Source organism: Crinia signifera, chromosome 2, assembly GCF_055691185.1.
Source record: "Crinia signifera chromosome 2, ASM5569118v1, whole genome shotgun sequence".
In the NCBI taxonomy this organism is placed as follows: Eukaryota; Metazoa; Chordata; class Amphibia; order Anura; family Myobatrachidae; genus Crinia; species Crinia signifera.
The window spans coordinates 392,319,567-392,343,610 of record NC_139218.1 but is presented as its reverse complement, the minus strand read 5'-3'; the positions used below and the strand labels follow the sequence as shown (position 1 = coordinate 392,343,610).

Sequence of the window (24,044 nt, the reverse complement as noted above, 5' to 3'; positions counted from 1 at the left end):
AAAAGTTATATTTTATGAAAGAAAAAAAAATATTTTTTTTCTCTTGTTTCTTTAGTGCGTTCCTCATACAGCAGTCCCTTTTTTCTCTTTTGTCCTAAAAACCATTGTATACCTGACTGCTAGGAACAGCACCCCCTCCACTAGTCAGCAGACAGCACATACATGGCAGCATTGTGGAGACACAGAGTGATGGGAGGAGTCTAATATACTATAATCCATCACATCACATGTGTAGTCAGCAGACAGCACATACATGGCAGCATTGTGGAGACACAGAGTAATGGGAGGAGTCTAATATACCATAACCCATCACATCACAAGTGTAGTCAGCAGACAGCACATACATGGCATCATTGTGGAGGCACAAAATAATGTGAGTCTAATTCAACAGATTTTTCTGACTTGAATCACTTACTGAGATTAGAAAAGTCATCACCCTGACTGTCAGCAACATGGAGTCGTGACCCCATGCTGAAAAGGTCAGGACTCACAGTTTGAGAACCGCTGTTCTAGACAAACTCAAGTGTTATGTGGGAATAAAAGGACTAACTAATAAGTAGCAATTATAGATAATCAGATATCATTGGATGTTTTCAGTACCATATTCATGGTACATATTTATAACTGCACAGAATGTCTTGCACATTATGACGCGACCCATCCGCAGATGTAAAGAGGGTTTATCTCAGTACTTTTGTCCCCAACAGGTCCGCACGCCTCCTCACACTATCCTGAGATGACGCATCAGTGCTCGGAGTGTCAGCAATGTTTCCCTAATCATTCAGCCCTTGTCACCCATCAGCAAACGCATAGCGCCAGTAATCTGTATATATGCTCCGTCTGTGGCGTATGTGTCAGCTCCAATCTGGCTCTTACCGCCCACCAGCGATGTCACACCGAGGACAAACTGTATCCCTGTTCTGAATGTGGGAAATCCTTTCATCAGAAGTCCCGTCTCCTGACACATAAGAGGACTCACACCGGGGAGCGGCCATTTTCATGCCAGGAGTGCGGAGAATGCTTTTCCTGGAGGTCTTCCCTCACTAAGCACCAGCAGATTCACTCTGGCGAGAAGCCGTTTCAGTGCACAGAATGTGGAAAATGTTTTGTCCGGAAAAGCACCCTTGGCATGCATCGGCGCACTCACACCGGGGAGCGGCCGTTTTGCTGCACGATTTGCGGAAAGTGCTTTGTGCAGAAATCTGACCTTGTTAGGCATCAACGGACTCACACCGGGGAGAGGCCCTTTGCGTATTCTTCCAGCTCACATCTTGGTCGACATCAGAGAGTTACACACAGGTCTAGGTGAATATACTGCCGGACACATACATAACAGGACTGGTTTAAACCTGCATAAAAAAGGACATCTTTCCCCACCCAATGCATTATAAGGAGCAGGGCTACATGTGTTTGGTCCTCCGTCCTGTAGAGGGCGCTGTGCCCAGTTATGGATCCATCTAATAATGTGCATAGTGGATACAGTGATACCATCACATGTATTACTTCTTGGTCTGCGTTATGTTGGGTATCTGTGTCGGGACATCAGGTCTGTCTCTGTTACTTGAGTATGTTTAAATTCAATGAATTATTTGGTTCATCGCCCCTTAGAAAAGACAAACTGGAAGGTGAAAGGAGTTGAAAATTTCATGTCCACACGTAAATAATCCTTCTCCCCGCTTTCCTATTATTCATTTAATGCTGACCCATTTAACACTAATTTCTGCCCCTTCCTGCTACCACCTGACAATATTTCTGTTGTCCCCCCCATTTGTGCAAATGAGGATACATAAAGTTTCTACACTCAGTCTCTAACCACTGTTTGTAACCTCTTTGTCAAGTTAGCACTCAAGCCTCGTGATGAACAGATGTGTCCACGTACATCTACTCTCCTTCCGCATTAAACAGCCCTTCTCAGTGCGCCATGGCGGGACTCTGTAGTGCAGAGTATCTTTGTGTGTGACTTTTTCCATTAGAATGCATTGTATTTGTAACAAGGGCACACAAGCCCCTTCTGCTGATTAAAATGATATACAGCATGCCTATATTCTGTGTGTGGCTGCTGGTGTATGTGCATACAAAATGCTGGGTTAGTGTCAGTGGCTGTTTTCCAGGCAAACACTGTAACATAGAATTACATACGCATATATAGTGGCAGTCACATGGAATATAGGCATGCCAAATATAATTTTAATCAGCAGAAGCTGCTTGTGTGTCCTATTTGCACCACTTTAGGAATAAGACACATTGTAATAAAAAAAATTTGCACGCAATGACGTGCGGCACGAACAAGTCACACCAAGCTCACGCGTTATGTGCAAAGAAGATAGATGTACATCTGTAGGACTAATACAGAGGGAATCATATAACCGCCACTGGGTCTGTTTCCAGCAATGATTATACACCTCCATTATATCTCCCACTCACTATTAATGGTCCAAATATTTTTGCCACCTTCTACAGATAATTTAGGAGTAACACACTCCGAAAAAATAATGATACTTTTATTTATATAAAGCGTTTTCTCTAGTAGGACTCTAGGCACTTAGCAAAATGAGGATAATACAGTACAGAAACAATGACGCACAAAAAGATTTTCCTACAATACAGAGAGCATGGAGATTCTAAAGCAGGGGTGGGGAACCTCTGGCCCGGGGGCCATAAACGGCCCCTGCAGCCAGACTTACTGGCCTGCCCGACGGCTTCTCCGATAGTCAAGGAAGAGGACTTTCGCGAGAACTCCCAACCTCTAGCGAGAGCCCTCTTAATTTGCGGCGGCAACGGCAGTGCTGGCAGTCAGAGAGTCATTCAGCGGTAGCAGCATGGGACGGGTGACCCGACGGAATTTGTAAGTGGATCTTTTATTTATGGCCCCTGAAGGATTTTTTTAACATTAAAAATGGTCCTTGCCAGTAAAAAGGTTCTCCACCCCTGTTCTAAAGGAAAATTGAAGAGAATGCTGAGTAGACTGTAATTACGGGCAATTCTTGGTACTGCTAAGAGTCCTCTACAGATCGCAGTAATTGGTGGGCAGTGAGGGATCAGAAGCTGCTTCATATGCCTTGGGCACTGGTCATGTGGGGCTGTGAAAGTCAGTCAGCCAATCTTGGAGACGATTCGCCATCTTACTGGTAGCCCAGGTAGGAGAAAGGGGGTTATGTGGTTGGAATGGTGTTGGTGCCACGTTTTGGACCTGTGCAATTCTTTTGCAGGGAAATAAAAATGCGTGTATGACTTGGGAATTAAGTGCTTAATTCTGGCTGTCCCTAAGATTCAACAATAAGGATTTGATTGTGGCTGAGATCTGATGTTTAAGTGTCAGATGCCACTATCCAAGATAGCATCAAGATTCCGCACATTTATTTATTTATTCATTAGCAGTTTCTTATATAGCGCAGCATATTCCGTTGCGCTTTACAAAGGGGACGGTGATACAACAAACAGGCTATTTACAGACAGTCAAAAGGTAGGAGGGCCCTGCTCGCAAGCTTACAATCTATAGGGAAATAGGCATTGATACATAAGGATAGATACTGTATTCTTTATTGCATCAATTCCACCAGAATGCAAAGTTCTATGACTGGTTCTGGAATTTGATAAGCTTGCCTGAAGAGATGAGTTTTTAGGGAACACTTATAGGTTTGGAGACTGGAGGAGAGTCTTATTGTGCTTGGGAGGGCATTCCACAGAGTGGGTGCAGCCCGAAGAAAGTCCTGCAGTCGGGAATGGGAGCGAGTAATGAATGTGGATGAGAGACGCAGATCTTGGGAGGAGCGTAGAGGTCGTGTTGGAAGATAAGAGAAGATATGTATGTTGGTGTAGTTTGGTTTATGGCTTTGTGTGTAAGTAATGCTGTGTACACACGGGGGAGATATATTGCTCAGTTTCTACTTTACATCAGCGACCAGAGATGGTCGCTGATGAAAAAGAAACTGCCGGGGGAGCCCGGCAGTGGTAATCAGCTGGTCGCAGGAGCATGTTCCTGCGACCAGCGATCACCCCAGGGGCAAAAACGGGAGCGCGCACCCGGCGATATATCGCCGGTGCACACTCCCATTGCGGGCAATATGGTCGCACAGCGACCATATTTCCCGCGATTTTGCACAAAATCGCCCCTGTGTGTACGCACCTTTAGATAATTTTGTATTGAGTACGGTAGAATACATGATCGGTGTTTTGTTATTCTTAAAGTCTTGACCTTTGATGTTGAGGTCCTATCATATGGACCTCTGTTTTATCAAGATTCAGTCGCAACCACCTGGCACTCATCCTCTCCTGGAGCTCAGCTAGACAGACATTAAGGGTTGTTAATGGGTTCTCAGTACCCGGGGTTAAGGACAGATACAGTTGTGCATAATCTGGATAGCAGTGGTAGTCCTATGCCGATTGATTATTTCACCCAGTGGTATCATGTACACTGCAAAAATATGGGGACAGTACAGAGCCTTGTGGCACTGGAGAAGGGGAGTATACGCCAGATAAAAATCTCGGTACTTGTGTAGTTTCACGGCGCCACAGCGCGCACAGTCTGTGTTTGAAACTTGGCAGCTTGCCAGACTCTGTGTTTAACTGTGCGTGTGCCGCTCTAGCTGTTCTCAGCGCAGCGCGTGGCTGCTTTACATATGTAATCTACGTTATCAGCGTAGCGCTGGGCAGCAGCAACGCGCGCTGACAGGTCACTGTGGTACTTGTAGTTCCACAGGGAAATAGACAGTCCTGCACACCGCTGACAACGGGGGCATGTAACTTGGACAGTGTGGCGAGCCACCGAGCCCGAAGCGTGGCGAGCGCACGTGGATTACTTCACAGGTATACGCGTCCCCTCCCCACGCTTCGGGCTCGGTGGCTCGCCACACTTTATTAGATCAACTCCACGCCGACGTGGATAGTGGGGGTATGAAAAGGTCGGTCGGACGTGTACCGCGTTCCCTCACGGGGCTCGCCATGCTTCTGGGTGGCGTGGATAGTGGAATTAACAAGGTCGACAGCTGTTACGTCGACTAGTGTCATTGTGAACCGGTTTAAGAGTGTTTTGCACAGTGCACCCCTAGACCCAACTAAATTCAGACGCTTTAGCGTCTAAATTTAGATGCCCCCTTCTTAGCGGTTTCCAGGGAGTCTGGATTTAGACGCTTTAGCGTCTAAATTTTAGCGTGTGCCGGGGTGTCTAGTTTAGAAGCCCGGTACGTTAGCGGTGTGCCGGGGTGTCCAGTTTACATGCCCCCATTGTCAGCGGTGTGCAGGACTGTCTATTTCACTGTGGAACTACAAGTACCACAATGACCTGTCAGCGCTGGGCAGCGAGCGCTGCTGCTGCCCAGCGCTACGCTGATAACGTAGATTACATATGTAAAGCAGGCACGCACTGCACTGAGAACAGCTAGAGCGGCACGCGCACAGTAAACACAGAGTCTGGCATACTGCCAAGTTTCAAAGTTTCACTGTGCGCGCGGTGGCGCCGTGAAACTACACAAGTACCAAAATCTCTGTAACCTGATGATGAGAAATTATTTAAACCAGCTTAGGACTGTGGCATCCAGTCCACAAAAATGTTTCAGGTGCTCAATCAGAAGCGGATGGTCCACGATATGAAATGCTGCAGAGAGATCCGGAAGGATTAAGATTGAGCAGTCACCTCTGTCTCTTGCCCACACCAGGCCTGTTTTCAGTACTGTGTCTTATCCTGAATGGAATGGTTCATAAATTTCATGGGCTGTCAGACTGGTTTCCAGTTCATTTGCAACCACATTCTCAATAGACTTCCCTAGAAGAGGAAGGTTTGATACCGGCCTGTAATTGTATCACCAAATCTTTCATAGAAGTGTTGTTCAGTGACTGTCACTCATCCTACTGACTCCCTCTTCTTTATATATAGTTGTGGACACATTTGTTGGCATCCTTACAGACCATTGACACCATGCCTCATTCCTCCTGACAATTTTAAGATGTAAAGCTATTTTCTTATTTTATACTGTATACTCATAGAATAAAGCAAAGAAACAGTGAAAACATATAATGCATTGTTTATTATCCAAGATATCCTGAAATGACCTAGACAGATTTGTTAGTAACCCTTAAAGATAAACAGTTGGATTTTAGTCATTTTTCAAACTGTATGATATTTTGAATCCGCATCATACATGTTTTCAATCTCCTAATTACTCAGTCAGCCAATATAAATTGAGAAAGTAGTTCTGCTGTTTGGTATCATTGTGTGCACCACCCTGAACATAACTCTTCTTTGCAAGGTCTAGTCTATGTGAGTAGATTTAAGAGAAAGTTCTAGACCACCATGGTACAACTAAAGGCTGTAAGACCTCTCCAGGCAGCACGATGTTCCTGTTTCCAATCTTTTTTAGGAAGTTTAAAGTCCAAGGGGTTGTAGTCAAACGCCATGGATGTGTCCAACAGAAGGAAGATTAAACAGAAATATAATGAGAATGTAAAAAAAAAAAAATCCAGAATGACGTGCCACCCCTGATCTCACTAATATTATGTGGGAATGATGAGGTTAATGTAAACGACCTTCCCGCATACACATTTATAAACATGACGACTGAGGTGTACATATGTATAAGTATATACAGTATAGTGTCACACATGATGACGCGACCCATTTACTGATGTACAGAGGGTTTATATCTCAGTACTTTTGTCCCCAACAGGTCCGCACGCCTCCTCACACTATCCTGAGATGACGCATCAGTGCTCGGAGTGTCAGCAATGTTTCCCTAATCATTCAGCCCTCGTCACCCATCAGCACACGCATTGCGCCAGTAATCGGTATATATGCTCCATCTGCGGAGTGTGTGTAAGCTCCAAACTGGCTCTTACTGCCCACCAGCGATGTCACGCTGAGGACAGACTGTATCACTGCTCTTACTGTGGGAAATCCTTTCATCAGAGGTCATCTCTTCTGTACCATAAGAGGACTCACACCGGGGAGCGGCCATATATATGTCAGGAGTGTGGTCGATGCTTCCCCAGAAGTTGTACTCTTGCTAGACATCAGCGGATTCACTCTGGCGAGAAGCCGTTTGGTTGCATAGAGTGTGGCAAGTGTTTTACGCAGAGATCCAGCCTTGTGACCCACCGACGCACCCACACTGGGGAGAGGCCGTTTGTGTGTTCCCAGTGCGGCCGCTGCTTTTCCGACAGCTCAAATCTTTGGCGACATAAGAAGGTTCACACCGATCCAGGGGAATAAACCACCTGTCACGTGGACTTGTATGAGAACTGTAGACCGACTTCTTCTCCCGCTGAATGCAGGACTTGGAATTGCACAAGGGGTTGTGTCCCGTTATGGATCCATGGGGGTGACGCACTCCCTTTCTCCATTAGCCACACTTCTACACTACATCTCTGCATCTACCCGGCCACTGGAAATAGAACCATCTTTGCTTCTGTTGTTACCAGGCTCCACAACGTCTAGCGGCTGTCCGGATCACAATGGATCTTCGTCACTTAGAAATGCACTTTTTCAATAGTGCAACTGGAACGTGCGACATGCACCCCTGACCAGTACAGGGTGAGGCCCAATTGAAACCATTTCGGAGCAATTAGAAAACAAGTCTTCTTGCTGAGCGGAAAAGGCTCTGCCACTCCCAACGCAGGGAATGGCGCTGTAAATGCTCCTCCTCCCTTTCATATTATATGTTTAATGCCGTCCCATGAAATGACATCTTGTATTTGTATGTGGGTGCACTACTATGGCTATCTGTGCCCCCACATCCAAAATAGTGCACCCATGGGATTGCGGGCGGGAGGAAGTGAGCCGGGGGTATCAAATGACGTCAACCGCCGTCTTTGGCCGGAATAAATTATTCGATAGTCGGTGACCATCTAATGACTTTTCCTGCTGTGGGCACATGTGAGGGGATGTCTTCGTGACACAACCCCTCGCATGGTTGTGATGGTATACGGTGGCGGTGATTCGGCAGGCAGGCCCTCTGGGACATGGTAAGCTGCGAGCTTCATGAGTCAAAGAGAATCAGGGACTATATCTGCTTTTTCTTTGTAGTATTGTTATTGATTTTTATTTGGTATACTATGTGTGTAGCAAATTCTAATGATGTATACTTGTTTTGTGATATTATATGTTCTTTCCATTGATACTGAATTCCGGGATCTTTTTTTTTTTTTTTTTTTCAAAAAATATTTTATTAAAACTTTATAATTTACAGACATTAGAAGATCTAAAAACAAAAAATGAAACAATATAAATTAGGAACAATCCACAATTTTCTAATATTTTCCAACAATACATACTGTAATAGTAAATAAGAAAAGGTAATAAAAGGTGAAGAAATAACAACACAGTGACCTCTGCAGCTGGGTAATAGAACACTGAGTGTCAGAGATAAGTACAACGCATATAAACATTCAACATCCAAGAATAAAAAGGAACCGTAGACATACGACTTGCAAGGAGATCGTCGCTAAACAGCAATTGAAAACAAATAACAAAAATCGAAGAAAATAGAAATAGTGAATCCATGATGAAAAGGTAATTTACAAAAAAAAAAAAAAAAATAATGAACACGAGGAACATCTGCCCACTCCTAGACCCAAGCCATAAACCCATCCATGGACTGGTGGGTCAAAGTCACAAGTAAAGACCGTTTGGGACAGTTTGAGATTGACATATATATATGTCAAAGTCATGGGTGCCGGACGGCTCCCCGACAGTCGGGATTCCGACAGTCATTCCTCCGACGTCGGAATCCCGACTTCTCCCTCGTGGGGGTCCACGACCCCCATAGAGGGAGAATAAAATAGGTGGCAAGCACAGCTTGCCACCGTGCCCGCAGCGTGGCGAGCACAGCGAGCCCGCAAGGGGCTTCATTGCGCTGACCACGCTGTGCAGTCGGGATTCCGACGTCTGACTAATGACTGTCGGAATCCCGACTGTCGGGGAAATATACCACACCCAAAGTCACAAGTAAAGACGGTTTGGAAGAACTGACTGTTCCAAGATAAATTAGCAACTTGCTTTCTTTGAGTGGCGTATTTAAGAACTCAGACTGCACTCATCCAGGAAAAAATAAAAGGTAGAGGAGAGGTGGAAGAAGAAGAGAAAGAAGATATATATAAGGAAACAATTACAGGTAATTAAAGTGTAACAGGGGTCTTGTTTTGGAGAAGTTGTAAAGTGTACTATGAAGTAGACTGGAAGCAGGTCTGAGTTCCAGAGGGCAAGATCTAGATATATTTGTCCCAGCATTTAAATAATGCAGGTGTCACGATATGCCAATGTCATATACGCCAATCTGCGAATCCTTGTCACGTGACATCCAATAACAAATGCACCCATTCATTCTTAATTATGACCATGAACCCGCGTCCGACAAATTCACAATAAGCCGAATTTGGGTGATTTGCCTTATTTATGTCCGGCAAGCTTATTCTGCTTAGCTTGCCGTACATAAATCAGGCAAATTCGGCTTATTGTGAATTTGCCGGACACGGGTTCATGGTCGTAATTAAGAACAAATGGGTATGAATGGGTGCAAAGTCTTTCCATCACAGGGCTTCCAATGGGATATTGCCATGCCCAATGCATCAGGATCACATGGACTATTCAATTGCTGGGCTAGGTCCTGTCTTTCCTTGTTGCTGCACTACTCACCCAAAGTCTTGCCCGAGAAGATTGTGGTAGGAAACCTACTTGGAATTGGGAACTAGTTCTAAATCCATTACAAGAATTTGCTGGGGATCCGCTTCATGATACTACTGTTGAAGGTAATGGTGTATTTAAAGATGAAGAATTTGTTGCATAGAGTGGTGGTTGTTCAAGGGAAATATGTTGATACCACATGTACAGTTTCCTTTAGTTTGGAAAGCTGCACGTTAACATCTTATGGCTAAGATGTTAGCCATAAGATGGGTGATGAAAAGACCCTAGAACGAGGGTTACTGTGACAAGTGATGACTGTGACTAATCTCCCCTGACTCCCGCTGTTGCTAGATGGCCGGGACATCACTTCTCTCTCCCACTGCCAATTGTCTCCCTGGTGATAAAGCAGCAGCCAATCTGCAAATCTTCTTTGCCTTGAAGAGAGAGAAGGTGCAAGAGAGGCCTTGCCCCTTCCCGAGCCTAAACCTTACCAAAAGTCTTATTTACTTTTTTGACTGGGCGACTAAAGTAATAGATCAAGGTGGGGCTGTAGATGTAGCTTATCTAGACTTTAGTAAAGCTTTTGACACTGTCCCACATCGCAGACTGTTAAATAAACTTGAAAGCTTGGGATTGGATTGTAAGATAGTTGAATGGATAAGAGCGTGGTTGCAGGACAGAAAACAGAGAGTTGTAGAAAACGGAGTACAGTCAAAGGAGGGAAAGGTTACAAGTGGAGTACCCCAGGGATCTGTACTTGGACCGGTGCTTTTTAATATCTTTATTGGTGATATTGCAAATGGAATTGAGGGTAAAATGTGCCTTTTTGCAGATGACACAAAGGTATGCAACAGGGTAGACACACCAGGAGGGGTAAAACAAATGATTGAGGATCTAGGCAGATTGGAGAAATGGTCAAGAGAATGGCAACTACAGTTTAATGCCAAAAAATGCAAAATCATGCACTTGGGTCTCAGAAATCCAAAGACTCAATATAGTATAAATGGCACTATAATGGAAACTACTGAGGAAGAGAGGGATCTAGGTGTCACTATTTCAGGGGACTTAAAAGCAGGTAGGCAATGTAACAAACCAATGAAGAAGGCAAGTCAGATGCTTGGTTGCATAGGGAGAGGTATCAGCAGTAGAAAGAAAGAAGTAATAATGCCACTGTATAGGTCATTGGTACGACCTCACCTAGAGTATTGTGTTCAGTTCTGAAGGCCATATCTCCAGAAGGATATAAATATATTAGAGACTGTACAAAGAAGAGCAACTAAAATGGTGCATGGCCTACATCACAAAACGTACCAGGAAAGACTAAAAGATCTTAATATGTATACTTTAGAGCAGAGAAGGGAAAGGGGGGACATGATAGAAACTTTCAAATATATCAAGGGCTTTAACAAGGTACAGGTGGGAGACATTCTTCACAGGAAGAGGAGCAACAGAACACGAGGACATGCACTGAAACTAGAGGGAGGAAGTTTCAGGGGAAATGTGAGGAAGAATTTTTTCACAGAAAGAGTAGTAGATAAGTGGAATAGCCTCCCAACAGAGGTGGTAGACGCAAATGAAGTAGTACAATTTAAACATGCTTGGAATAATCATATTGATATCCTTACATAAAAATAAGGATCAAATATGGTTTGAGGTAACATGTTTAAAAAAAGGGGCAGACTAGATGGGCCAAGTGGTTCTGATCTGCCATCAAATTCTATGTTTCTATCCGCAGCCCAACCCTAAACACCTGACTACCCATCTAACCTTAACCCTCCCCCTGTAGTAGGAATGGACAGCCCATCAAGGTTTAGGTTTTGGTACTTATGTAATATCTGGGCTCCCGTTTTTCTTATGAGACCGCGTCCCCTCGCGGGGCTCGCCACACTTCGGGCACGGTGGCTCGCTGCGCTCGCCACACTATATAAAATCAACTCCATGCGTAGTTGGATAGTAGGGGTATAAAAAATGGGGTGCATTTAACATGGGAGCCCAGATAATACATAAGTACCTAGGTTTTTGTTGTGATGGTCGTGGTTTTACCTTTCGCTGGCAGCGTTTAATGTTTGCCACCATCAATTGTTAAACATTTGATGTTGTTACAATGGTCCTGTCCCCTAGCTGGCCGCAGCTGGCACTGGGGTAGTCAATCCCCTTAATCGTTATTGTAAGAAAAAATGAAAGTGTGCCAGCGCTGGTTGAATGATATTACACAAGGCGGTTCACATTAGTAAATTATATTAATAACCTGAAATAAGTAATGAATAAATGAATATAATGATAATAAAAATAACTTTTAAAAACAGAAGAGATGCTGGATCACATCTGTAGCATAGCGCTCTGTTGTGGTATAAATTGAGAATTTAGCTGTTTAAAAATCATATATCAGCTGGGTACTGGATAAGGTTCATATTAGCATCCTTCATTGTCCTCCGGTGAAGATTTGTAATCCAAAGGAATGATGAAAAACTGCTGATGGACCAAAATGTTTCGCAAATGCTCTATGATTTCAAGAGCTCAAGACTCCCATTACTCACTCTGACATCTGATTAATTAGGGATCGTGTTGGGTATTCCACGGCTTTTCAGTCTCAGATTCAGTTTTTCATGGGGTGCGCTGTATTCGGGCAAAGTGCGTAGGTCACAGGCAATAGGATGGGTTCCAGCTGATATATAGATATAGCTCAACGCGTTTCCCCGGATTAGTAAACCTCCAGCTTCCTCAGGAGCAAGTATCAGTTGTGTTATATACCACTGCTTTGATTGTCAAACTGGTTCACCTGTGTGAACCTCAGATTAAATACACAGAACCGTCTTGTAAAACACATTTCATTGAATAAATATATAAAAAGGCAGTCTTATTCATTCTATTAATCCTATTGAGTTATTATACATATATCTTAAAAACAGAGTATGTGTAAATACACCTCTTGAATAATCAATTAATTAATCTGGAGGTTCATCTGACCCGGAAGTGTATGTCACATTGATTGTATTTTTTTTTTTTTTTATTGAGTAATTTTTATTGTGTTTTTGCAAAATCTAAATTTATAATAGACTTACAAGCGATATGAAACCGTCCATCATCATACGATGACACACAAAGTCAAAGGGTATATAGCACAAATGCGGATATATAAAATCTCTCTACAAGCAGGAAAATAACAATCCATCTACCTGACGGCGCCATTCAGGTTGGACAGGTCATAGATAAAGAGGCATAGAAGTAGGGGTCATTTGCGTATTAAAGCGTACAAAAGCAGCTAATGGTAAAGACAGATAAAAAGTAACATATCGGGGGGGCGTGGCCTAGCCGAGCAAGGAGCTGGACGCACATTAGGAGAGCTCCTGACACTTTTAATATAAAGATACCTCCCTGCTGCCCCAGAGGCACAGACAAAACACCTACTGCTGCCAAGCCGCCTCACCTACACCCTCTGGAGCGAGGCTGAGTGTGCTGCGGAGCCGGGGGAAGGAGAAATCCAACCCTGCAGGTTGCGGCCCTCCCCCCGCCTGAAGCCGCGGCCTCAATTTGGAATCTGCGCCCGACTGCTGAGCTCCACGGCCGCACCGCGCCAGATTACAGCGCCCGGAGGCGGCGTTTCGTGCTGCCCTTTCAGGAGGAGGTAAGCGCTGGGTGCCCCTACCCCTCCCAGAGCCCCTACTCACCCTCCCAGGCTCAAATCGTGAGCGGAGAGCCAGGCGTCCTCCCTCAGCCCTAGACGCGGCGGCCATTTTGGAATCGGCAATAGCCGGGATCACTACACAGCCCTGCCATCGCGTGAGTCACCCTAGCGCCATAAGTGACTAAGCGCAGCCGGACGGCTGCGGTGCCCTGCTCTCCCGGGCTGCGGCGGTGACTGAGCGGGTCCCCGGGGTGCTGGGCTTCATCAGGCCCCCTCCCCATAAAAGTGCCTTACTCGCTCATCCCTCCCCTCCCGCCTTAGGAGACACCTATACCCAGAGCGGAACAGGCTGAAGCCCCTAAAACACACTGGGCTCAGAAGAAAAAAAAAAAAAAAAAAAAGGGATAAAATAAATAATAATAAAAAAAAAAAAGATCCCACACACACTGAGCCTCACTGCCTCTGCTCATTCCCCCTGCATCCCACCTCATCTCAGTGCACTGAAACTGGACAGACCTCTGGCCTTGAATCATTCCTGCACAGTCTGAACGTGGACAGTGTCAGACCTTTAAATTAAAGAACAGCCCTGTCCTAATTTGAGCCCATGCTATAGCAATAACAACAAGCCTCTGTGCTGCACTGGGGCCATCTGCTACATCAGTAACCCAAGAAAGAACCTCAGCCCCTACATTGTGTACCTGTTGCCTTACTCTATCTGTAACAATACTGACACGAGGCTCCATCTAGTGGCTCAATTGACAACCTACAGCCTCATACTTCTACCAGCACTCAAAGATTTGCATAGCAACCCTCCGAAGGGGTTCAAATTCTCCTAAACCCGCCTGCACCATTAAAAATCAAAGTGCAAAGCCTTTCTAATCAGCCATCTAGCAAACCGGCTTAATGACGACCTAAACCCCACCCTTCACCTCCCCTGGGTGCCCCTTTTCACTCCTTCCCCGTCCCCGGACTCATCAGTTGCTGAGCCCTCTATACTCCGACCCTCCGCTCCCCCCCACAAGAATACAAGAATACCCTGCTGAAGACCCACTTAAACCCTTAAAACCTCCGAGGTCCCCCTCTCATGCGGAGATCGGCCGCTAAAACACCCAAAAAAGGAGGCCCAGATATCTCCCAACACTTCACCAGAGCTAACAAAGCGCACCAACGGGAGGACTCCCCCCCTACCAGTATCAACACCATGGATAAGAAGCGTCCCTCCTCCCCCTCCCCCTCCACCAAAGAGGACATCCTAGCTCTCCGATCCCTCATCACCGACTTCAAAGAATCACTTGAAACCAAACTGGACAAGGCAGTTGCCTCCATCAAAACCGACATTTCCTCTCTAGCCGCAAGAACCACCAAGCTCGAGTCTCGTCAAGACGGCCTCCAAAAGTCCATCAATGACACGAGCAGGGACCTTGATCACATCATCTCTGAACTTACCGACCTCGGCACCAAAAACGAGGACCTTGAAAACAGGGAACGCAGAAATAATATCCGCATACGAAACATCCCTGAATCCATCACACAGGAAGCCCTGGAACCTTATCTCCACAAACTCTTCTTCTTCTTATCCCCGGAAATTGGGCCTCGGAAAATTCAACTGGAGAGAGCACATCGCGCCCTCCGTCCAAAACCCCGAGACAGCGACCCACCTCGGGATGTTGTCATCCGTTTTTTAAGCTTCAAGGATAAAGAACTCATCCTCTCAGCAACCAGAGGGCGAAACTCGGTAATCTTCGAGTCCTCCAAACTTCAGTTCTACCAGGACCTCTCGCCTCTTACGCTAGCCAAAAGGAGAGACTTCCGAGACCTCACAACAGCCCTCCGTGATAAAGGTATCCGCTATCGATGGGGTTTCCCCTTTAAACTCATCGTGGACCTTAACGGTAAGACTGTTCTGATTAGAGACATGCGTGAATGCAAAGACCTGCTCTCTCATCTGGAAGAGTCCAACCCCTCCTCAGACGGAGCTCTACCCCCTCGTTAAACTTAACTTCTCCCCACAAACCCACTCAGGACTCTACTTCTGGGACTCAGCTACTCCTGCTTAAACACGTATGCACCCTATATATATTTAACCTTGTTTAGTATATATCCCCACTCTGCCCAGAAATTTTTCTCTTTTTTTTCTTCATACGAGTTCCTCAGTCATGTTGTTATTTTTTACAGTTATTCCTGTTCTCTTAATTTCTCCAGGAGACAGACCCGAGACATGGCGTGGCCGGGGGCGGTTCCGCGGAGTCACTGATAGCTTGACCCAACAAAGCTTACGCACCTAACCAGGTAGCCTACTTAGGCCCCACCGGGCCCCGCGGGCCGCCTCTACGCCTCGCCCCCAGCTCAGGGCCTCCGCCAGCATATAATGTTTTTTCTCAACAACTAATGTTTTCAATGTTAACTGCCGTATTTGTTTGATGTTTTATAACGTTCATTACTCCCTGCACCCAGGGGCTGTGATCTCCTCTCCACACGCCCTCCTAATCTCTCCCCCATATCCTATTCCACCCACCTCTCCCTGAGGTGACTCCACACACAAGGCTCTCACCTCCTCGGACTTCCAAGTCCTAACCACTGAGTACATCCTCCCAGTGTTGAGGATTCGTGCCCAGCCCCAATCCCCCCCCCCCCCGATCGCCACCCACTTCATTCCTCTTTTTTCCGCATTTATCTTTTCACCCCCAGCTAACATTTACACCTCCTTCCCCTGACGTTCTCAGCATCCTCCCCCCCCCATCTCATCCACCCCCCCCACAACTACTGTACCCTACCGGTTTCCTCCTACAATCTCCCTGTCCCCTCCCACCACCTCCCCTAAACAATCATGCCACTCACAATAACCTCCATGAATGTAAAGGGACTAAACACTCCCCAAAAACGATCCCTCCTATTCCGCCACATCAAGTCCCTGAAGGCCGATGTTATCTTAGTCCAGGAAACGCACTTTAGAGACCCCGGTCACCCTACTCTACGATCCAGACACTTCTCCACTGTGTTATACTCATCCAGTGCGACCAAACACAATGGTGTAGCCATTCTAATTCACAACAAACTCCCCTTCTCGCTAAACTCCGTGTTTAAAGACACAGACGGCAGATACATTATCGCGACTGGTCGGCTGGGCCCCACGGAAGTCACTTTCGCCAACGTATATGCCCCCAACACTGGTCAACAGCACTTTTTTAAAAAATTCTTCAACGTCTTACACAAAAAAAAAGTGGGCCAATTATTCCTAGGAGGGGACTTCAACTGTGTCATGGACCCAAGCCTCGACAAAACTCGCACCCATCCTCCCCCTAGGCCGGACCCACTAGCTCGTGCCCTAACAAAACATATTACAGAGACAAACCTCGTCGACACTTGGCGCGCTATGAACCCTTCTGCCAGGGACTTCACCTACTTCTCTCCTCCCCATCTTACACACTCACGTATTGATTTTATCTTCTGTTGCCCCCCAGCTTCTACCCAATTAATAGACTCCTCTATCATCCCCAACTCCTGGTCAGATCATTCCTTTCTCTCCTCTTCCTTTAATATCCTGGACTCCCCGACATCCAAGCCCTCATGGCGTTTAAACGAAACCCTTCTAAAAATCCCGCTATTCCAATCCAAGATAAAAGAAGCCATGCTAGATTATTTCTCCCTCAATAACACCGACCAGGGATGCACTCCATTAATCTGGGAAGCACACAAGTCGGTAATTCGGGGCCACATTATCAGCTACGCCTCCCACAGAAACAAAGACCAAAAACAAAAATTCCAATCACTCCTGGATCAAGTCGCCCTCCTCGACTCCCAACACAAACGCTCCCCGACCAATGATAATTATAAGCGTCTCACTGAGGTAAAATCTACCCTCAACGCAATTCTATCAGAGAAAATAGACAAAACACTCCGCTGGACAAGCCAGCGTTTTTACGAGAAAAGTAATAAGGCTGACGCTTTACTATCCAATCAACTGAAAAACCGTAAAGCCCGATCGGCTATCCCAGCCCTCAAAAACTCACTGGGCAATACGTGTTATCACCCCTCCGAAATCAATGCCGTATTTAAGGAATTCTACAAACAGCTATACAATTCCCCTACACACTCCCCACCCTCCCTCACGTCCACATCACCCCCTGATTACCTGGCCTCATGCCCTCTCCCCGAAATAGATCCTATCACCTCCGCTAAACTTTGCCGCCCCATCTCCTCAGAAGAAATCACGACAGCCCTCAAGTCCCAAAAACCCTCTAAAGCCCCAGGCCCAGACGGATTCCCCTTTTCGTACTATAAAACTTTCCAACAAACCCTCATCCCCCACCTCACCTCCACCTTTAACCGCATTCTAAACGGAGAATACTTCCACCCGGACACCACAAGAGCCGTGATCACCGTCATACCGAAACCAGGTAAAGATCCCCAGTTGGCCTCGAATTACCGCCCTATATCCCTACTAAACACGGACCTGAAACTCTTTGCCAAAATACTCGCTAACAGACTCAACCCCCTCCTCCCATCCCTCATACACCCTGACCAAGTGGGCTTTGTCCCAACACGGCAAGCTCTTGACAACACCAGAAGAACCATAGACCTGATCCACCATGTCAACACTTTAAAACTCCCATCCATACTACTGGCCCTCGACGCAGAAAAGGCCTTTGATCGGGTCTCCTGGTCTTTCCTAACCCACACACTCCAACGGTTCGGGTTTCAGGGACAATTCTTACAAGCCATCCAAGCTCTATACCATAACCCCTCCACATCAGTCTCTGCGGGAGGCATAACCTCCGACTCCTTCAGCGTCTCTAACGGGACAAGGCAGGGTTGCCCACTCTCCCCACTCATCTTTGCTCTAATCATAGAACCCCTAGCCAGCAGAATTAGATCCAATCCCGACATCTCGGGAATCACAATTGGGAATTCCTCCTACAAAATCTCTCTCTTTGCCGATGACGTCCTCCTAACCCTAACCAACCCCTCTATATCTCTCCCCAACCTCTTCCAAGAACTCTCCCTTTACGGCCACTTTTCAGGGTATAAAATAAACCATGATAAATCCGAGGCACTCCCCCTCCACATCTCTAAACCCGCCCTTGATCTCCTTAAAGCCAACTTCGCCTTCTCCTGGCGCAGAGACTCTATAAAATATTTGGGGATTCACCTGTCAAAATCCTACACCAGTTTATACAAGTTCAACTATCCCCCCCTCCTCCGAACCATTTCACAAGACCTCTCTCGGTGGGGAAAACTCTTCATATCATGGACAGGACGCATAAATGCGATCAAGATGTCCGTACTCCCAAAACTCCTCTACCTCTTTCAGACTCTCCCCATTGCTGTCCCCAGGAGAACCCTCGCCACCCTTCAGACATCCCTCGGTAAATTCATTTGGAACCACAAAAAACCCCGTATTCGCCGCAACATTCTCTCCAAGCCCCCAACATCAGGAGGCCTAGGCCTCCCCCTCCTCTCCAAATACTACCACGCCTCTAAACTCAGCCAACTTGTCGCCTGGCACTCTCCCCGGGATGTAAAAAGATGGGTCGACTTAGAAACTGATCTTTCAAAACTGCTCTCCATCTCCTCTCTCCCCTGGATCCCGCGCCACCTGAGACCCCCCACAGCCCTGGCCATACCCACAATTTCCCTCACTCTCTCTGTTTGGGACTCCCTATCCACCAAGCTCTCACTCACCTCATACCCTTCCCCACAGACACCTCTCTGGCAACACCCATCATTCCCCCCCGGCCAATCCCTCCACATGGCCTCTACATGGTCTTCAGCTGGAATAACACGCTTTAGTCATCTACACAACGGGAACACTCTGCTCACCTTCGCTAACCTACAGGAAAAACACCACCTCCCTCACTCCCTCTTCTATCAGTTCCTCCAAATCCGGAGCTTCATCTCGTCCTCACTTTCTAAGACAGGCCCCCTTAGAAACCTCACTCCCATTGAATATCTATGTGCCCATAGACCTATGGATAAAGGCATCATCTCCCACCTTTACCACTCTGTCCTCACACCAGACAGCCCCTCACTAGAACCGCACGAAAAAGCCTGGGACTTAGACCTGGAATTCCCTCTGGGGGAGGACTCCTGGAAAACGATCAGACTAAACATCTCTAAATGCTCCATTAGTGTAGCTATTAGAGAAACCTCCTACAAAATCTACACCAGGTGGTATCTGGTCCCAACGCGCCTACACACCATCTACCCATCCGTACCCAACTCATGTTGGCGCCAATGCGGCAATGAAGGCACTTTCTTCCACATATGGTGGACCTGCCCACGCATTTTGCCCTTCTGGTCCATGGTCCAGTCCGTCATAAACTCTACATTGCCAGCATGCCCTCCACTCTCCCCTGCCACGATGCTTCTGTGTGCCCCGGCCGACCGGTTGCCCACCCTTGCAAACAAATTGATTCTCCACATCACCTGTGCAGCCAAGCTACAAATTGCTAAGGCCTGGAAAAACCCTGCTCCCCCAACGTACCAAGAATTACTAAACCGAATCTGGTACGTTGCCAAAATGGAATACACAACCAGCCTCCAAAATAACACAGTGGAGAAGTTCCACAAAATTTGGGACCCATGGTACACAACCAGGGGTGTCCCTCTACCGGGCCTCGCTTAAAATTACCCCCCCCGCCCCCCCCCCAAATAATACCTCCTCCCGGAACTCCCCGACCTTACAGTGCCTTAACCTGCATCAGCCTGTTCTTATTCTCAGCTTTCCACTCACTTCCCCCAATCACCCCACTCCCCTATTCCCCTTTAGCTCATCCCCCCCCCCCTACTTTCCCCCTCCCGCTCTACCACCAATCGTACATGGAGCTTACTCTATGCCCAACCCCCCCGCCCCTCTCAGTCCCCCTATCCCCACCAGTCCCTCTCCCCCCCTCCACCAACGCATCCCCCCTCCCCTCACTCAGTTCCCAGTTGTATTTTTATTTGCAATAATTTATCTTTTGGGACCCCTTCGTAAACCGATCTGTTTCATCACCTCTCATTAAGCATCTGGTCCTAAGCTAAATCAGTTCCCATTGCTGACTATTCTTGTAATTGCATTTGTTATTGTTTACATTCCTTCAATAAAATTATTTGAACACAAAAAAGTAACATATCGAATCATAGGTCGAGAGATATTGCAGTCTACCAAAGAAAACAAAACAAACAGAACCCCAAAACTAACCAGCCCAGAAATTGCCCAAAGCATCATAACCCCCCACCCTGTATAACCTAACCCCAACCTAGGATATACCTGGATCCCCTAAAACCTTTATGCCGCTAAAGCTATACCACCCAGCCCAGCAAGCAGAGTAAGAAGCCTTCCAGTAGAGGCACATATAGCCTGCAGGATTTGGTGGAGAGAGGCTTCCATATATAAATATGGGAGTAGTATTTGCAGTCAGAGTGTAGAATGTAGAGGAACGCCAACTGACTGTCATAAAGGATCCCAGTAGAAAATGGCGTCGGCTAGCACACCGTAGGTTGTATAATAGAGAACAGCAGCAGAATCACCTCCAGCTACTGCAAGAACAGCGGATAATGTTAAGCAGGCGGTCCCAGGCCTCAACCGGCGAGATGTGTGCGTTATGGCATCTGTTATACCGGAGGCTGCCAGCTCAAGTTGGCCACTGTCTCCCCCCTACCTCCACTGTGCGGTGGGTCCTCCCTGGACCTCGGGTAATGGTGTAGTATAGGCACCAGGTGGAGGATATCAATCAGTCCCAACAGCGATTCTACGTCAATCCCCACCGTCGCGACTGCCAGATAAGGCTGAAGTCGGAGCTGCAGGAGGAAGAAAGTACCCAAGATGGCGCCCGGCACGGATCTCAACAGGCCGAACCATCTGCCGCAGCGCTTGTGGGCCGTGCAGGAAAATAGCGGGCAGCACAGGAGATGCAGAAGAGGCTCTAGAGGGCAAGTGGAGAGCAGCAGGAGGTCCACAGTCCCTGGGGCAGGATAACCAAGCAGGATATTGGCAGAGCCTGCGTCGCACACATCTGCTCACACTGCAGGTCAAGCCACGCCTCCCCACATTGATTGTATTTTTATTTATTTATAGCTTCAGTATCCGCCTGCTGGCGATAAATATTTCTCCCATGCGACTCCTGTGTCCAGGGAGTCCCCACTGCCTGCTGCCAATTGCTGGTATAGGCAGTCACGGAATCGAGATCCCCATGGGCTCCGGGGGTGACGTCACCCACATTGCCTGGCAACGGCAGCCAACCACATGATGCATCACGTGATATAGGCACTGGCCGGGAGCTGAAGGAGACTTGCCATAGCCGCTGGAACACCCTGAGTCACTAGATGACATAAGCCGGCCACACTTCACGTGAGGGGGGACGGAAGTAACGTCTAGAAGTCCCGATGACATAGGCCAGGGTTAGCCAATTCCAGTCCTCGAGAGCTACCAACAGTTAATGTTTTCCAGGTCTCCTCACAGAATCATAAGTGAAAAATTTAGCTCCACCTGTGGATCTTTAAAATGTGTTAGTCAGTGGGGGCTTGGCTTGGCCTATCACACCTATAATACTGGCTGGGAGCCTCCACTTCCTTCAACTCCTTCGGTCACACAGACAGTGCCTGTGACAGCTGCTGGAGCACTCCTGTTGACTGAGCTTTTGGGAACACCTGTATCTTACCCCCCCCCCAGTCCATGTGGCATTTCTGGATACAACTAATTGGGTAACCACCACCTGTTTACTCCTGGGAGACCAACCAAGAGGCAAGCCATATTCCCAAAGTGGATTACAAAATGCAAGCTACCTCACCAGTCAGGTTTATGGACATCCTTCAACTCCACTGCACCCATATTTGGACTTAAGCCTTGGGACTATAAATCTTCAAATGGAAGCATTATAGGAACAAGCAGAACTGGTATAAGTATACCATATACTTATTTTTCCCTTAGCTCATATAAATATATCAAAGCTGCTATACTGTATTTTATACCTATTGCATTGCCTAGGATTGAGTTTTATTTTTATGTTATTCTTTTTATTCTGATAACAATAAATAACTTTTATGATACCCAATTGATCAAACTAATTATTTTTAAGTTTAGCGCTCCACACAACATTCTCTATTTTATTTACCCGAATGGCGCCTTCCGATATTTGCTGTAATCCTATCCTTATTATGGAGTATTGTGTTATATTATTAGCCCAATCTGCTGTACATTCCTAATATTCGTTAGCAGATATATCTGTTAATACCAAATTTTGCCGTATGGTTACCCTTTGTGTGCATGTTACCATAATCTTCATGTCCAGGTGTTTTATGTTCACATATATAAAAAAACGTAATAAAAATTACTTAATTAAAAAAAAAATATATATGTGTCAGTCAGTAATGAGTGCACCTGTGTACCTAAGAGGTGAGCTGGAAAACGTGAACTGTTGGTAGCTCTCGAGGACTGGTGTTGGCTACCTCTGACATGGGCAGTGCCCCTTGTGTTGCCCCCCGTATGTAGGTCTGCATCCATCCGTCTGCTTGTCCTGAAGAAATCCAAGGGGTACACGTGGAAGGAAATTATACTTACAAGGCTCCTCCGATGAAGATCCGTCCACTTTGTTCCAAGTAGCATCCAGGTAAGCAGAAATAATAAGCCAGACCGTACTGTCAGGAGATGCTGCACGATGAGTTTGATTACATTGTGGGGCTTCTCCTCCCGAATACCGCTATTGGCCGCCTAGCGTTACACCCCAGCATCTACACCCCTCTCCCCTGCATTACACCCCAGCATCTGCACCCCCCTCACATGCACTACACCAAAACATCTGCACCCCCTACCATGCACTACACCCCGGCATCTGCACCCCCTCCCATACATTGCACCATACTTGCCTACCTGACCCTCTCCATGCAGGAGAAAATGCTCTGCTCCTGGACTTCCCCGGTAATGTACGATTGCCAGCACCTGTGGTGAAACACCTTTACCTAGCTCCCCAAATGTGATGGCAATCAGACACCCCAGCATCTGCTCCCCCTCCCCTGAATTACACCCCAGCATCTGCACCCCCCCCCCCCGAATTACACCCCAGCATCTGCACCCCCCCCCCCCTCCCATGCACTACACCACAACATCTGCACCCCCTACCATACATTGCACCCCGGCATCTGTACCCCCTCCCATACATTGCACCCCAGCATCTGCACCCCCACCGCTACTGACAGGTACAAAACTGAAAATTGTGGTTCAGCATTCAGCCCGAGCACAATACACCTGCCATGCCACCATGGCATTCATCATCCGCTGCTGCCGCCTGGAGGACTGTAAGAGGAGAACAGTCACATGGTCTGATCACATGATGTGTGCGCCAGAAACTGAAGTGGACCTAGCCACGATCCTACTACGGATAGCAGGAGCAGAGCATGAGTATGTTGCCCCGGCTCACGCCACTAGTAATATTACCTGCTGCACAGTGTCTGACTGATGGCGGCGGCCATCTTGTTGAATACAACTGCTATTATCCACAGTGTATATTATTCATCAGAAACATGGCCTCCACCAATATGTCTCCGTACAGGGAGCTGAGCCACTAGGGTATCCGGTATATACTTCCGGCCACCGGCAGAAGGAGCGTCACGGGGCTACTTTGGGCATGTACTTTTCCCACCTCAGTGTGTACTCTGGGAAGGACTACAGCTCCCATCATCCCTTGCTGTTTTCTGGTGTACATAGGCTTGCGTTGTCCATCAGCCAGAGGGACACCTCCTGCTGCAGGGTGAGTGAGGTATGAGCTGCTCTTATTGTTATAGTGTCTGTTGTTTGGAGATGCCCCTCCCCTCATCTCATGTCACATG

General features: G+C 46.9%; 2 protein-coding genes across 5 annotated transcripts in view; both read left to right on the top strand.

The window, feature by feature from the left end:
- LOC146058242 (uncharacterized) overlaps positions 1-8,109 on the top strand; it is a 35,242-nt gene extending 27,133 nt beyond the window's left edge. For both annotated transcript variants that reach the window (XM_083170435.1, XM_083170434.1), the window contains exons 11-12: positions 708-1,305; positions 6,663-8,109. In XM_083170435.1, the coding sequence (XP_083026561.1) occupies positions 708-1,305; positions 6,663-6,690 (626 nt within the window). In that variant the 3' untranslated portion in view covers positions 6,691-8,109. The remainder of the gene's footprint in view (positions 1-707; positions 1,306-6,662) is intronic.
- A 15,475-nt stretch (positions 8,110-23,584) lies between these two features.
- The window catches only part of LOC146058244 (uncharacterized), a 65,920-nt gene continuing 65,460 nt past the window's right edge, over positions 23,585-24,044 (top strand). Inside the window, exon 1 of one of the 3 annotated variants that reach the window (XM_083170438.1) lies at positions 23,585-23,965. The gene's annotated coding sequence lies outside the window, so the exon portion shown is untranslated. Of the gene's footprint in view, positions 23,975-24,044 lie in introns of all 3 variants that reach the window. The other 2 variants (XM_083170436.1, XM_083170437.1) reach the window with 2 other exon arrangements.